Source organism: Ranitomeya variabilis, chromosome 2 (genome assembly GCF_051348905.1).
Source record: "Ranitomeya variabilis isolate aRanVar5 chromosome 2, aRanVar5.hap1, whole genome shotgun sequence".
NCBI lineage: Eukaryota > Metazoa > Chordata > Amphibia > Anura > Dendrobatidae > Ranitomeya > Ranitomeya variabilis.
Genome location: NC_135233.1, coordinates 162,495,429 through 162,511,220, shown reverse-complemented (window position 1 = coordinate 162,511,220; position 15,792 = coordinate 162,495,429). Strand labels below are relative to the sequence as shown.

At 44.5% G+C, this 15,792-nt stretch overlaps 2 protein-coding genes across 2 annotated transcripts in view; one reads left to right on the top strand and one right to left on the bottom strand.

The window, feature by feature from the left end:
• LOC143804734 (acetyl-CoA acetyltransferase, cytosolic-like) overlaps positions 1-307 on the bottom strand; it is a 36,374-nt gene extending 36,067 nt beyond the window's left edge. The window contains exon 1 of the mRNA XM_077283126.1: positions 127-307. Within this exon, the coding sequence (XP_077139241.1) occupies positions 127-231 (105 nt within the window). The 5' untranslated portion in view covers positions 232-307. The remainder of the gene's footprint in view (positions 1-126) is intronic.
• Positions 1-15,792, top strand: part of BUB1 (BUB1 mitotic checkpoint serine/threonine kinase) — a 365,871-nt gene that overhangs the window by 325,967 nt on the left and 24,112 nt on the right. The window lies entirely within an intron of this gene.

Here is a 15,792-nt window from a genome sequence, read left to right as displayed (position 1 = left end):
TACATCCATATTTGGACAAAAGCATAAAGCTGAAACATTACACCAACAAATGGTCAAAATATCCTTATACTTTTAAATATCTAGAATAATGTGAACATTTTCTCTGCACGCCATACATATTCTTACCTGACTCATATTCTCCATACCACCGGCCACCACTATACCAGATTCCCCAGTTATTATAGCTTGAGCTCCAAGGCTAACAGACTTTAAGCCAGACCCACAGATCATTTGGCAACTCCACGCTGGAATAGAGTAGGGAATTCCAGCACCCACACTGGCTTGACGAGTAGGGTTTTGTCCAGTACCTAAAATATATATGTATATATTATATATAAATATTCACACAGTTATGTGAAAAAAAGTGTTTACCACCTTCCGGATTTCTAGTCTTTTGCATGTTGGTCACAAGTAAATGTTTCAGATCAAACAAATGTAAATATTAGAGAAAGATAACACAAGTAAACACAAAATGTAGTTTTTCAATAAAGGTCTTTGTTATCAAGTGAAAACGAAATCCAAACCTACAGGGCCTTGTGTGAAAGAGTGATTGCCCCCTATGCCCTTAAAACATAAGTTAACTGTGGTTCATCACATCTTTGGGAAGAGTGGTTCAAATTCCCTAGCCATACGTGGGCCCGATTACTGCCACACTTGTTCTCAATCGAGAAATCACTTAAATAGGACCTGCCTGACAAAGTGAAGTAGCTGAAAAGATCCTCATAAGCTAGATATCATGCTGCGATCCAAAGAAATCCTGTATCAAATGAGAAACAAGGTAATTGAGGCTGAAAAATGTTATAAAACCATTTCTAAACCTTTGAGACTTCAGCAAACCATAATGAGAGCCATTATCCACAAATGTCAAAAACATGGAACAGTGGTGAGTGGAGGAGTGGGCAGCTGACCAAAACTACCTCAAGAGAGCAGCGATGGCTCATACAAGAGGTCACAAAAAAACCCATAACAACATCCAAAGCTCTGCAGACCACACTTGCCTCAGTTAAGGTCAGTGTTCAAGACTCCACCATAAGAAACTAGACTGGGCAAAAATGGCCTGCAAGGCAGAGTTGCAAGACTAAAACCACTGCTGAGCAGTAAGAACACAAAGGCTTGCCTCAGTTTTGCCTAAAAACATCTTGATGATCCTCAAGACTTTTGGGAAATTAATCTGTAGACTGATGAAACAAGTGCTGGACATTTTGGAAGGTCTATGTCCCATTAAAGCTGAAATAGAAGTAACAGCATTTCAAAAAAGGAATGATAATGGACAATGATCCAAAACACACGAGCAAATCCACCTCTGAATGGTTTAAGGAAAACAACATTAAGACGTGAGTGGCCTAATCAAAGTCCTGATCTTAAGTCGATGAAGATGCTATGGCATTACATTAAGGCCAGGTGATGCTGGAAACCCTCCAGTGTGGCTGAATTACTACAAATCTGCAAAGAGGAGTGGGCCAAAAATAGAATTAGACTTACCAGTAATTCGGTTTCTAGGAACCTTTCATGACAGCAGTATTGGAGGATGTCTCCCCGCCCTAATGGGGGACAGGAAACAAGAGGTTAAATACCCTCCCCTTCCTGCTACCACCAGTAGTTTTTTTGGGCACAGCATGTATAGTTACCACTCAAGTGCAGGAATCATCCAATAAAAATATCAGATAGGGAAGGAAATTGGTGCTGTCGTGGAAGGTTCCTAGAAAACGAATAACCGGTAAGACTAATTCTATTTTCTCCAGTCACCTTCCATGACAGCAGTATCGGAGTAATACCAACGACTAATTTATTAGGGAGGGACAACAGCCTGCAGAACTCGTCTGCCAAATGATAAGACCCAATTGAAAAATAGTCTGTAGTGCCTGGTGAATGTATGGACCGACGACCAGGTGTCGACTCTGCATATCTACTCGGAGGATGCGTTCCCTCTTTCTGCCCCTGATGTTGATACAGAACGAGTTAAGTGGGCTTTCAGTGATACAGGAGGTGAAAAATTCTGTGATGTATATGCTTGGCAGATGGCTTGCTCGATACAGTTAGCAATCGTTCTCTTAGCCTGCCTTTTTGCCCTTATTCCGTCCTAAGAACTGGATAAATAAGTTCTGGTCAATCCTCCAGCTTTCAGTTTGCTGCAGGTAAAAGAGTACCACCCTGCGAACATCCAGGGTGCGGAAGGCTTCCTCCTTTGCATTGGAGGGATTTGGACAGAATGAGGGTAGCACGACATCCTAACCTCTGGAAACAGTTTTAAGGGTCAGGTTTTTTTTATATCCAAAGATGAGAAAGGATCGAACGGATCCTGTGTTAAACTATTAAGAACCAGATTCTAGTCCCAAGGGGGAACTTCGCTATGAAGTCTAGGATGAATCCTAGCCGCAAAGGTCATGAAGCGTTTAATCCAGCAATGGGCAGCTGAATCCTGATCGAAAAGGAACCAAGAGCCGAGACCTGTACTTTTAGTGTACTAGGCGTGACTCCCAAGTCTAAACCCTAAAATTTGTGTAATATTAGGATGGAAAGGGTCAGGTGTGTTCGGGAAACACCAGGATGAAAACAGTTTCCAAACTTTAAAGGAACAATATGGTACCGCGCTAAAAATAATGGCCTAATATTAATTGTCCCTGGCCCTTGTGATAATATAATCCAATAAAGGCTGCTAGGTCATAACTTCCTAGAAATTCTCTTAAACGATGCTGATGTTAAAAACTGCTACTGTGCTTGCATAGATAGCGTTAAAATCAATTGTGAATAAAGTATACCGAGTCACTGACTGTGAATGCAAATAAGTGTTGCCATCGATTAGTATGGTGGTTATCCCAATTAACCGCAAATAGTGGCTGTGCCCTTAATGCTGCTATCAATATCACATAGGCTTATGAAGAAGTCATAGTAAACCTACTTGGTTACAGATAGATCCGGTTTAGGGTCCTGAAGACCTTATCCAAAGCGCAAGTGGTGCGCTACTGATTTCTCCCTCAAAAGGTGCATGTAGTGAGTGCACAGAGCCGTGCAGAGCCAGAGACGCCCCGGCTAGCGGCGCCGCTGGATGCTAGGAAAGAAGAAGCGGGGAGGAGGGGCGGCCGCTAGCAGCATGTGACGTCACCAGGCTAAGGATCCTCGCTGGAGCCAAAAAACGTAACCAACGCGTTTCGAAGGATCGCGTCCTTCTTCCTCAGGGAACCCTGGTTACTGGTTTCCTACTCTTTTGGAGAGTTTGTATTACCCCATCTGAAAGGCGCCTGGCTTTTAGAATTTTGGCTTCAGTAACCAGGCTGCAAGGTTCAATCTGTAAACCCGGGTGTAATAGGGGACCTTGTTCAAGAAGATTGGCCTCCTGGGGCAGAGGAAGTTGACCTTTCTGAGCCATATCCACCAATGCGCCTTACCAGATTCTTGCTGGCCACATGGACACAATCAGAATCGTGGTGACTCGATCTGATCGGATTTTTTGTAGCATCCTTGCTAGCAATGGAATTGGTGGGAAGGCATATGCCAGGTTCAATTTCCAAGGATGTGAAAAGGCATCTATCCCCTGTGCACCGTTCTTGGGCCTGAGGGAGAAGTATGTTCTTGCCCTTCTGTTTGACCATTGGCGAACAGGTCCACCTCGGGACTCCCCCATTTTGATGCCAGGGACAAGACTACCTCCTGGATTAGGCACCATTGTCCCAGGTGAACATCCTTTCTGTTGAGAAAATCTGCTTGAGTATTGTCCAATCCCTTCAGATGTACTGCTGTTATGGACAACAGATGTTTTTCTGCCCCGAAAAAAAAATCCTTGCACAGGTCTATTTCAGGTTGGCGAATTTTGTGCCTCCCTGGTGCCGGAGATAGGCCACTGTGGTCATATCGTCTGAAAAGACATGTACATGGTATCCTTGGATGAGGAGAGATGCAGCTTTTAGCGCCTCCTCTACCGCTTTCAGCTCTCTCATCTTCGAGCTGCTGGACCTGATGTGTGGGGGCCATAAACCCTGGAAGTGAGACACTTCCACCACAGTGCCCCAGCCTCTCTGACTGGCGTCTGACGTGAGTATCCTCAGAGGAAGTTGATCCCAGCTTACTCCCCGCTGGAGATTTCGGTGGTATAGCCCCCATAAGAGAGGATTTCACATGACCGAGAAGGGGAATTTTACGGTTTAGTGCATTTTGGCATTTTCTTGAGTACAGCAGGACATGGGACTGAAGGACTCTTGTATAGGCCTAAGCCCATGAGACTGCTTGAATGCACGACGTCAGTGATCCCAGAATTGACATTGAGTCTTTTAAGGTTGGTGTCTTCTGGTCTCTGAATCTGGAGATCCTGTGGATGAGGTTGAGCTGACACTCTCTGGGAAAAAAGGACGTTCCTATCGCCGAGTCCAGTAGAACTCCCAGGAATTTCTCCCTTGGTGAAGGATGGAGATTCGATTTTTCCAAATCCGGGATCTACCCCAGGGATTCCAAAACTTCCAGGACTTTCGTCACATCGCGGTTCAGACGAGGGATGGATGGAGCGACAATGAGAAAGTTGTCTAAACGTGAGATGATGGAAATCCCTTGTTGTCGGATAAAAGGTCACCGCCTCCACCATAATCTTGGAAAACACTCGAAGCACATGATAATAGGCATCCCTCAGGTCTACTGTGGAGGTTTGTGGAGATGTTTTGCCACTGGGCGAGAAAATCCGAGAGTCGACCCCTGACAGGAGCGCAGTCATTGTTTATCAGGAGTCTGCTGATGTTGGGGGACAAGGATATTTCTGTCCTTACCCCCTTTTGGGTAGCTGCACTGTCCTCTTACCTTTCCCCTTGTACTCTCTCTGGGAAGATTGGTCATGGGAGAGATGAAAAACAGTTTCCTAGAGCTCTTCTGCTCTGGAAGAGATTTATTTTTTTTCCGTAGCCTTGTCTAAAATTTCGGCAAGGGCGTGGCCAAATACATAGTCCCTCCCTGAAAGGGAGCTTAGTTTTAGGCTGGGGTCACACATGCGTGTTTTACGTACGTAAGAGCGCAAAAACTACGTACGTAAAACTCGCATTACATACGGCACAATGCTTCTCAATGGGGCTGCTCCTATTAGCCGTATATTACGGTTCAGTATTATACGGCGTTCTACGGCCGTACAAAATCGCAGCATGCTGCGTTTGTCAGCGTATTGCGCAAATAATACGCCAATGAAAGTCTATGGGGGCGAGAAAAATACGGATTCCACACGGACCAGCAGTGTGACTTGCGAGAAATACGCAGCGCTGTTAGTGAAAAGTCGGTAATTCAATTGCCGGCTTTTCATTTCTCCTGCACAAACCCGACAGGATATGAGACATGGTTTACATACAGTAAACCATCTCATATCCCCTTTTTTTTTGCATATTCCACACTACTAATGATAGTAGTGTGTATGTGCAAAATTTCAGCGCTGTAGCTGCTGAAATAAAGGGTTAAATGGCGGAAAAAATTGGCGTGGGCTCCCGCGCAATTTTCTCTGCCAGAGTGGTAAAGCCAGTGACTGAGGGCAGATATTAATAGCCAGGAGAGGGTCCATGGTTATTGGCCCCCCCGTGGCTAAAAACATCTGCCCCCAGCCACCCCAGAAAAGGCACATCTGGAAGATGCGCCTATTCTGGCACTTGGCCACTCTCTTCCCACTCCCTGTAGCGGTGGGATATGGGGTAATGAAGGGTTAATGCCACCTTGCTATTGGAAGGTGACATTAAGCCAGATTTATAATGGAGAGGCGTCAATTATGACACCTATCCATTATTAATCCAATTGTTGGAAAGGGTTAAAAAACACACACACACGATTTAAAAGTATTTTAATGAAATAAACACAGCGGTTGTTGTACTAATTTATTGCTCTCTCATTCCATTTTCAGACCCTCGCTTGGCAAAACAATAAACACACAAGATACATACCCTCTCTGATGTCCGATCACGTCCCACGAAGTAATCCATCTGAAGGGGTTAACTAATATTACAGGCAGAGCTGCGATAATCCACTCGCTCGTGCCTGTAATCCCCGGGTGCTGAAAGGAAAGCAGTGATCTATACTTACATTCAGTCGCGGTGATGCGCCCCTGCTGGATGTTCTCATGAACTGCAGCCTGGGAACTTTTTCCCACGCTCCAGGTCATATGAGGACATCCACCAGGGGGCGCCTCACCGCGACTGAAGGAAATGTAGGTCAATGACATCACGGGGTTGTCGGAAAAAGAAAAGCTATTGTCACGAAGTGACTGTCCTAGCGTGACCCAACCCGACGAGGGGACGGTCACAAAAAGGCGAAACACACAAGGGGACACTTTAACAACGGTGGGCCTTGTCGTTAGGGAACGGGGAATGGACACCTCCTGCACTCACCTGAGGATGTGCCCTGCTCTTACTAGCATCCCTATACGGGTTCTTTCAACCCATCGCCGAGCAGGATACCTAGTCCCTCACTTTCCCTGCTCATATCCCTAAGTAGGGAACTGGCAGGTGAGAGCGCTGGTCCCACTGCTGCACTAATACAACACAGGGGAAGTTATAGACAATAAAGGGACAAAGAAACAATAACACCACACTTCGCTTTCTCTGCTGCAATGCAGTGCACAGCAGAGTAAGGCACCAGATATTAGTATTCAGCTGAAGAACCACAGCACTCAGCAAGCTCCTTCTCCAGCTAGGTTGGTCTCCAGAAGGACCTGTATAACCAACAGTCAGCTGATGCATCAGGTGACTTTTATAAAGGAAGTTGGGAGTGGTCACCACCCATATCAGCAGAACTAGCAATGCAATTACACCAGCAGCCACCGGGGAAACACTGCATTAACCCCTGATAGACTGAAAGGAAAAAAGTTTTAATCTGAGAGGCCAGATCTGCCGTAGATCCAAACATGGATCGTGACCGCTATTTGAACAAAAAAATCAATAGATAACAAATATCAATTCCATATAACAAACTTCATTTTATTAAGTTGCGACACCAACCCAGACAGGACTGTTTAAAAATAGAGAATGGCAGGACATGGTAAAAGAAAAACCCCACAAAAAACATATAATAAAACCGATGGGAGCAGGTCAGAACATACAGCACTAATAAATGTAATCAATGTATACCATATGTAAAGAGTGGAGAATTTACGCCATAATATGAACAGTAAAATGATATACAATTTGAGCAGTATAAAGTGCAGTGCAAAAAATATTTGTAGTGATAATCACCTAAATGTCATATGAGTTCATATTAGAATGTAAAATCAATAACCATTGTAATCAATCATTGTAACCAGCAATAACATTGCAGTCAAGGAAAGTGCATAGCGCAGTGTATTTGAAGGTATATCTCCATGAGAGTAAAAGGAGGGAAAGTAATACTAACCGGAGTTTTATTTTCTAATAGCAGTGTCTCTCTCCGTTTCATTGAAGCAGCAATGCCATCTGTGATTAAACCTCCTCTTTGGGACAGGCAAAACAACAAGTTCTTCCACTCCTTAATAAAAATGCCAGGAGTTAAATCCTCTGCTTGTAACTTTTTAGTCACTGTAAATGGGTGATGAAGCAATTCCTTCAATTCAGCCACCTGTGTCCATTGACCTTCATGTAGTGTTACCTGAGAGTTGGCCATAATTTACAAGGAAGGGTTTCAGCTCAAGCAATTGCTCAATTATTAAATTGGTGCTGCCCCACAGAGTGGCTTGATCCACAATTGCCTGTTTTCCAGCACGTCTCTTCAAGATGGAATCAATTTTAGGGGCTCTGGTAGCAAAAGCCAATTTCCTCACTTTGCTAATCAGAGTTCCAGCATGTCCCTCTTGCAGACTATCTCTTATTACCAGCTGCAGCGTGTGCACAGCACAGCGCATGTGATGAATAGGAAAAGCAGCTTCAACAAGATCATCTAATTGTAAAGAATAATTTTGTTGTTCTTTTGTAGTAATATCTGTTTGTTTCTCAGTTATGGGAATAGGACTGTGGCCTTCCATCTCCAACATACTGAATGTGAAATGTTCTTCTAGTTGCTGTTCACCTTCATTATTCATATTCATCAGTTTAATTGTACTAATCATGTTTGAAGCATTATCAGTTACAATAGCAAGAACCTGTTCTTTTTTGAGTTAATAATCTTGCAGAACTTTTTCCACTTAAGTCTGGAGAAACTGGCTGCTGTAATGAGCTTTAGGGTCCCTTTCCACTTGCGAGGAAAACGGACGCGTGCAATCCGATAAAAAATCGGATTGCACTCGGACCAATGTTAGTTAATAGGTGTCTTTTGATTTGCGATTTTTTTCTCAGCCGAAATCGGACTGAGAAAAATCTGGATCGGCTGAGAAAAAAATCGCAGCCTGCTGCGTATTGCTGCGATTCTCGGACGAGACTCGCCAATGCAAGTCAATGGGTGCGAGAAAAAAATCGCACAGCACTCGCACCATGCGAGTTCTGTCCGATTTTTACGCACCGGTGTCCTTTGAAAAGCTGGTAATTCAGCGCGGTGTACAGTAAAATCACACTGACAGGTTAGAATAGAGTAGATATATACACATAGAATAGGTATATATACATATATATATGTCAGTGAGACACCTATATATGTATATTTATATTTAATGCAGCGCTAGATAGCTTAAAAGCCTCTAATTCAATTGCCGGCTTTTTCCTTCTCCTTCACAAACCCGACATGATATGAGACATGGTTTACATACAGTAAACCATCTCATATCCCTTTTTTTATTACATATTCCTCTTCACTAATGTAACAAGTGTCTGTGTGCACAATTTGGGGGCTCTAGCTGTTAAATTAAAGGGTTAAATTGCGGAAAAAATTGGCGTGGGCTCCCGCGCAATTTTCTCCGCCAGAGTGGTAAAGCCAGTGACTGAGGGCAGATATTAATAGCCAGGAGAGGGTCCATGGTTATTGGCCCCCCCGTGGCTAAAAACATCTGCCCCCAGCCACCCCAGAAAAGGCACATCTGGAAGATGCGCCTATTCTGGCACTTGGCCACTCTCTTCCCACTCCCTGTAGCGGTGGGATATGGGGTAATGAAGGGTTAATGCCACCTTGCTATTGTAAGGTGACATTAAGCCAGATTAATAATGGAGAGGCGTCAATTATGACACCTATCCATTATTAATCCAATTGTAGGAAAGGGTTAAAAAACACACACACACATGATTTAAAAGTAGTTTAATGAAATAAACACAGCGGTTGTTGTAATAATTTATTGTTCTCCCATTCCATTTCCAGGACCTCGCTTGGCAACATAATAAACGCACAAGATACATACCTTCTGCTGTCAGATCTCGTCCCACGAAGTAATCCATCTGAAGGGGTTAACTAATATTACAGGCAGGAGCCCTGCAAATGCAGCTGTGCTCCCTGCCTGTAATCCCCAGCGAATGAATGAAATGTAGGTCATTGACCTACATTTCCTTCAGTCGCGGTGATGCGCCCCTGCTGGATGTTCTCATGAACTGCAGCCTGGGAACTTTTTCCCACGCTCCAGGTCATATGAGGACATCCACCAGGGGGCGCATCACCGCGACTGAAGGAAATGTAGGTCAATGACCTATATTTCATTCATTCCCCGGGGATTACAAGCACGGAGCACAGCTGCATTTGCAGGGCTCCTGCCTGTAATATTAGTTAACCCCTTCAGATGGATTACTTCGTGGGACGAGATCTGACAGCAGAAGGTATGTATCTTGTGCGTTTATTATGTTGCCAAGCGAGGTCCTGGAAATGGAATGGGAGAACAATAAATTATTACAACAACCGCTGTGTTTATTTCATTAAACTACTTTGTAATCATGTGTGTGTGTGTTTTTTAACCCTTTCCTACAATTGGATTAATAATGGATAGGTGTCATAATTAACGCCTCTCCATTATTAATCTGGCTTAATGTCACCTTCCAATAGCAAGGTGGCATTAACCCTTCATTACCCCATATCCCACCGCTACAGGGAGTGGGAAGAGAGTGGCCAAGTGCCAGAATAGGCGCATCTTCCAGATGTGCCTTTTCTGGGGTGGCTGGGGGCAGATGTTTTTAGCCACGGGGGGGCCAATAACCATGGACCCTCTCCTGGCTATTAATATCTGCCCTCAGTCACTGGCTTTACCGCTCTGGCGGAGAAAATTGCGCGGGAGCCCACGCCAATTTTTTCCGCGAGTTAACCCTTAAATTTAATAGCTACAGCGCTGAAATTTTGCACATACACACTACTAACAGTAGTGTGGAATATGCAAAAAAAAGGGGGATATGAGATGGTTTACTGTATGTAAACCATGTCTCATATCCTGTCGGGTTTGGGAAGGAGAAATTAAAAGCCGGCAATTGAATTAGTGGCTTTTATGCTATCTTGCGCTGCATTAAATATAAATATACATATATAGGTGTCTCACTGACATATATATATGTATATATACCTATTCTATGTGTATATATCTAGTCTATTCTAACCTGTCAGTGTGATTTTACTGTACACTGCGCTGAATTGCCGGCTTTTCAAAGGACACCGGTGCGTACAAATCGGACAGTAATACGGATGTCATACGGATGATGCGAGTATAAAAAACGGATGATGCGATTAAAAATCGCATTGTACTCGCATGACACTCGCATGAAAATCGCATACGTTCCATCCGTTTTTTCGGTCCAGATTACGGACCGTTTTTTATCTCGCAAGTGGAAAGGGACCCTTAGTACCTTTTGCTGCCAGCGTCTTATTAACAATTTTTTTGTTGTCACAAGCATATCGAACGTTGATAGCAAAATAGTTCACTCTGTGACGTGTGCAGGCATCCATTTTAAGAAACACAAAGCGTCTCTTGAGAGTCTTTTTAAGGTCTTCCTTTTGGTTAAGGACTTCTGCATTCACTAATTTTCTAATACTTTCTTTTTCCATAGAAATGCCAAGTTTGCGGGCCATTTCTGCAATAAAAGCTGGCCATGCAAATAATGATAATGGTACACTGTCCTTCACAACAAGCTTGATGAGCTGTCTTTTAAACACATCTTCTATCATTGTTACAGTAACTTTGTCACTTACAAAATATCTTGTAACTGATGTTTGAGACGCTCTTTCCTCCTTTGCCTGGCAGGAAGTGTTGGTCTCTGGTTTCTTGGTGCTGCTGTGATCTTTTTTTAATCACAGCTTTGTAAACACCTGGGTGGCAGCCTTGTAAATGTCTTTTTAGATTGTAAGCTCTTGATGGAGCATTTTTATCACTGCCTGAGTATGCACTGATTTTGGCATCACTGCATTTGTTTTTATCTGGGTCACTTAAACAACATTTTGTGTCAGTGTATATCTTTAGTCACTGTGAAATGCTCAAATACAGCTGACTTCATAAGATGCTTCTTAGACATTTTGTAATTATGTAAATTTGCTCTCAAAAAATTGTCCTGTAAAAAAATAAGATATATTGTAATTCTTGCAAGAGTAGGGAATCATGCACTGTATAATTTAGGATAGAAATAAAACAATCTTTGCATAAATCAATAGGACAGATAAGTATAAAGTTTGTAAAATATGATGTTAGATGGCTTTACTCCGAACTTTCAATCTCCGGCTTGTCTCAGGGTACATCTCACTAAATGCTTCACATCATACAGATGCATCTCACAAAACTAGTATCAAAAAGTTAATTTATTTCTTTTTTTCATACAAAAAGTGAAACTCATATATTAGGTAGTCATTACAAACAGTGATGTATTTCAAGTGTTTATTTCTCTTTCCCCATGATGGCACCACGGAGAGAGGGGATCCACCCCACAGGGACAGGAAACCTACAGATAAAAAAGGCGGTACGTCTCTCCCGCATCAGTTGGTTTCCTGTCCCTGATGGGGAACCTACAGCCAAAGCAAGAAGACTTACCTTGGAACTTCGTGACATTCCGGGGCCGACCAGTCCGATCCAGGCAGTGGGGGTTCCCTGCCTCAGCTGGGGCGGTTGTCCAAAGTGCCACCGCTGGGGTCAGTGGACCTTGAGGGTGTGCGGGGACAGGCGACAGAAGAGACAGAGGAGCCAGCCTGTCTCGGAGCGTGTCTCGGAGTCTCCATTACGCTCGACGCTGAGAGCAGGTAGTGCCCATGCTTGAGGCGGCGCTCCCCTATGACGCAAGCAGGCCGCAATGCACTACTGGGAATCCAGCAGTGTGCATGCGCAAGGCCCTAGTGACGCGGAGAGCACGTTGCATTACTGGGAAACCAGTAATCGGGCAAGCTGCGCTCCGTGTAAAGAACGGAAGCTCTGGGGAGGTCCCTGGAGGGGGATTTAAGCAGTGTATAACCGGGTAACAGGGTATCATATGAAGCTGGGCAGTATGAGCGACCAGGACCAGGAGCAGCCCCTGCAGTACCAGTCCCCTCAGCATGGGCATCAGCGGCCGCGTCAACAGCAGCAGCGTAGGCCACAGCAAAAGAAGCAGACTGGAAAAGTCTCTTCCCAGCGATGCAGCGGCAGCAGTCATTCAGGCTCCCAACTCAGCAGGGAGAATTCATCTACGGAAATGATTTTCCCTCCAAACCCGGTATCCTTCTTTCTGCCAGGAGGGTAAGTGAGCTTTGTGAAAGTCCACTTTTTGTAATTGAGGTCTGTTCTCCCTCTCTTGTAGGGAAAGACATGTACTACAAAGTCCAAGCATAGGATTTGTGCTTTCTGTACAGAGGAGCTACCCACTACTTGGGGTAAAAAGCTCTGTGATTCCTGCATAGAGCAGACAATTTGTGAGGAGAACCCAAAATTTGCCTCGGACCTTAGAGAGCTAATCAAAACTCACGTAGAAGACACCTTTAAAGCTCTTCAAGAGTGGAAAAAATGACAAAAGCACAGACATAGAGCCCCTGAATCTGATCCTGGTGATAAAGAAAGTGAATTAAGCGATTCAAACAGCTCATTAGCTTCCTCTTCGTCATCCTCAGAGGAGGCGCACAGCTGCTTTCCAATAGAGGAGACAGACAGTCTAGTAAAAGCAGTCTGAACCACCATGGGCCTAGTAGACCCATGGCCCTAGTAGACCCATGGCCCAAGAAAACTGTCCAGGATCTAATGTTCAGTGGTCTAGAACAGAAGAAGGGGAGGGCATTCCCATTGAATGAGAAAATCTATTCCCTAATTAAAAAAAAAAGTGGAAGAAGCCAGAAAGGAAGGGACTCCTAACTCCAAAAAGAAAATAACCCTTTGAGGACCCAGTATGTTCACTTTGGGATAAAGCGCCAAAATTAGGCGTGGCGATTGCAAAAGCCTCCAAGAAATTTGCCCTGCCATTTGAAAATATGGGGGTGTTAAAAGACCCCATGCATAAAAAAAGCGGATGCGTTCCTGAAAGGTTCCTGAGAGGGGGGGGGGGGGTCTAAAACCTGCTGTGGCCGCAATCTGTACAGCTAGGGCCCTGATGGTGTGGCTGGATCACTTAGGATGACAGCTAAAAGACAAAGTACAGTATCTAGAGAAACCATTATAAATTCTGTTCCTGTAATGAAGGGGGCATTTTCTGGCGGACGCATCTGCGGACTCGGTCAGACTGGTGGCCAGGTCAGCCTCTTTTTCTAGTGCAAGGAGGCAAGCCCTATGGTTCAAGTGCTGTCCGGTTGACCTGCAGACAAAAAAGTTATGCACCGTCACACAGTGCCATTTTCATCGCTACGACGGTACGATTCGTGACGTTCTAGCGATATCGTTACGATATCGCAGTGTCTGACACGCAGCAGCGATCAGGGACCCTGCTGAGAATCGTACGTCGTAGCAGATCGTTTGGAACTTTCTTTCGTCGCTTGATCACCCGCTGACATCGCTGGATCGTTGTGTGTGACAGCGATCCAGCGATGTGTTCGCTTGTAACCAGGGTAAACATCGGGTAACTAAGCGCAGGGCAGAGTCTTGAGAGCATTAACCAACCTAGGCTGGCTGTTGAATTTTACCGCTGTGCTTTCCGGCTATGGTGCTTACACAGTGCAGAGAAGCAGAACGCCGGGGGACAGACACCGGAATGTGAGTATGTACTGTTTGGTTTTTTTACGTTTACGCTGGTAACCAGGGTAAACATCGGGTTACTAAGCGCGGCCCTGCGCTTAGTAACCCGATGTTTACCCTGGTTACCCGGGGACTTCGGCATCGCTCCAGCGCCGTGATTGCACAGTGTGACCGCAGTCTACGACGCTGGTGCGATAATCATACGACGCTGCGACGTCACGAATCGTGCCGTCGTAGCGATCAAAATTGCACTGTGTGACGGTACTTTTAGAGTGTAAGTTCCTCTTCGGACCCACACTAGACAACATCCTAGATAAAGCAGGAGACAAACCGAGATCTTTCCCTAAACTATCTAGCCAGTCCTATAAATGGCCTTTTTGGAGCAGGAAATTTATCCAGAGAAAGCACTCAGAAACCCCTAGGACAAGCGGGAAGATAGAAGGAACAGAGGCAAGGGGTTTTTGTTTAACAGGCCCATTGACAACAAAAAAAACAACCCCAATGAAGGTGTCCTCCATGTGGGTGGGAGGTTAACTTTTTTTTTCTCCTAGCGTGGGAAAAAATAACCAGCAGTGTGTTGATCTTAAACTTAATAAAATCAGGCCTGAAACTAAGATTTCATTCCACTCCCTCACCCGGTCTTCATACTGACGCCTCAAAGATCATCAAAAGAGGAACATTTAGCCTTGCATTAGTAGGAGATTCTGAGTCTGGTAGAGAAAGCGGTTCTCCAAGAAGTCCCTCGCCAGGATAGCGGCAAAGTCGTTTACTCCCCTCTCTTCTTAAGGACAAAACCAGATGGGACATTCAGGACGATTGTAAACTTAAAGAAGCTGAATAAGTTTCTGGAAATGCAATCCTTCAAAATGGAAACAATAAAAACATCAGTGAAAATGCTTTTTCCGTCCAGTTTCATGAGAGTACTAGACTTGAATGATGCATATATCACGTCCCCATACACAAAGACTACCGCAGATTCCTCAGGGTGGCAGTCACAATCCGGGGGGAAATAAAGCATTACCAGTTCAGGGCTCTTCCTTTTGGCCTGGCCATCGCCCCAAGGGTATTTACTAGTGATGAGTGAATATACTCGTTACTCGAGATTTCTCGAGCATGCTCGGAGGTCCTCCGAGTATTTTTGTTAGTGCTCGGAGTTTGTTTTTCTTGCTGCAGCTGAATGATTTACATCTGTTAGCCAGCATGAGTACATGTGGGTGTTGCCTGGTTGCTAAGGAATCCCCACATGTACTTAAGCTGGCTAACAGATGTAAATCATTCAGCTGCGGCAAGAAAAACTAAAACTCCGTGCACTAAAAAATACTCGGAGGACCCCCGGGCATGCTCGAGAAATCTCGAGTAACGAGTATATTCGCTCATCACTAGTATTTACCAAAATAGTGGCGAAAGTAATGGCGCACTTAAGGGATCAGAACATACTAATAGTTCTGTACCTAGACGACCTCCTACTAATAGACAACTCCCCTCCTCATTGCAAAGACCAGTTAGACAGAGTCTTGAGAGCATTAACCAACCTAGGCTGGCTGTTGAATTTACCCAAATCCCCTATCGTGCCAAGTCAGACTAAAGAGTACTTGGGTATAATTCTAGACTCAAACAAGAATGTCATCTTCCAGAGGGGAAATTCGAAACTTGATAGAGCTAGTATCACGGATAAAAGACCTTCCTTCTACAACATCTACAGCAATGTCACTTCTGGGATCAATGACAGCTTGTATACCGGCTGTTCAGTGGGCCCAGGCCCATACCAGAGAACTACAATGGTAAATATTAGCAGCAGAAGTTTCTCTAGGCGGAAATTTAGAAAGGCGGTTAAACGTTTCGTCAACGACAATAATTTC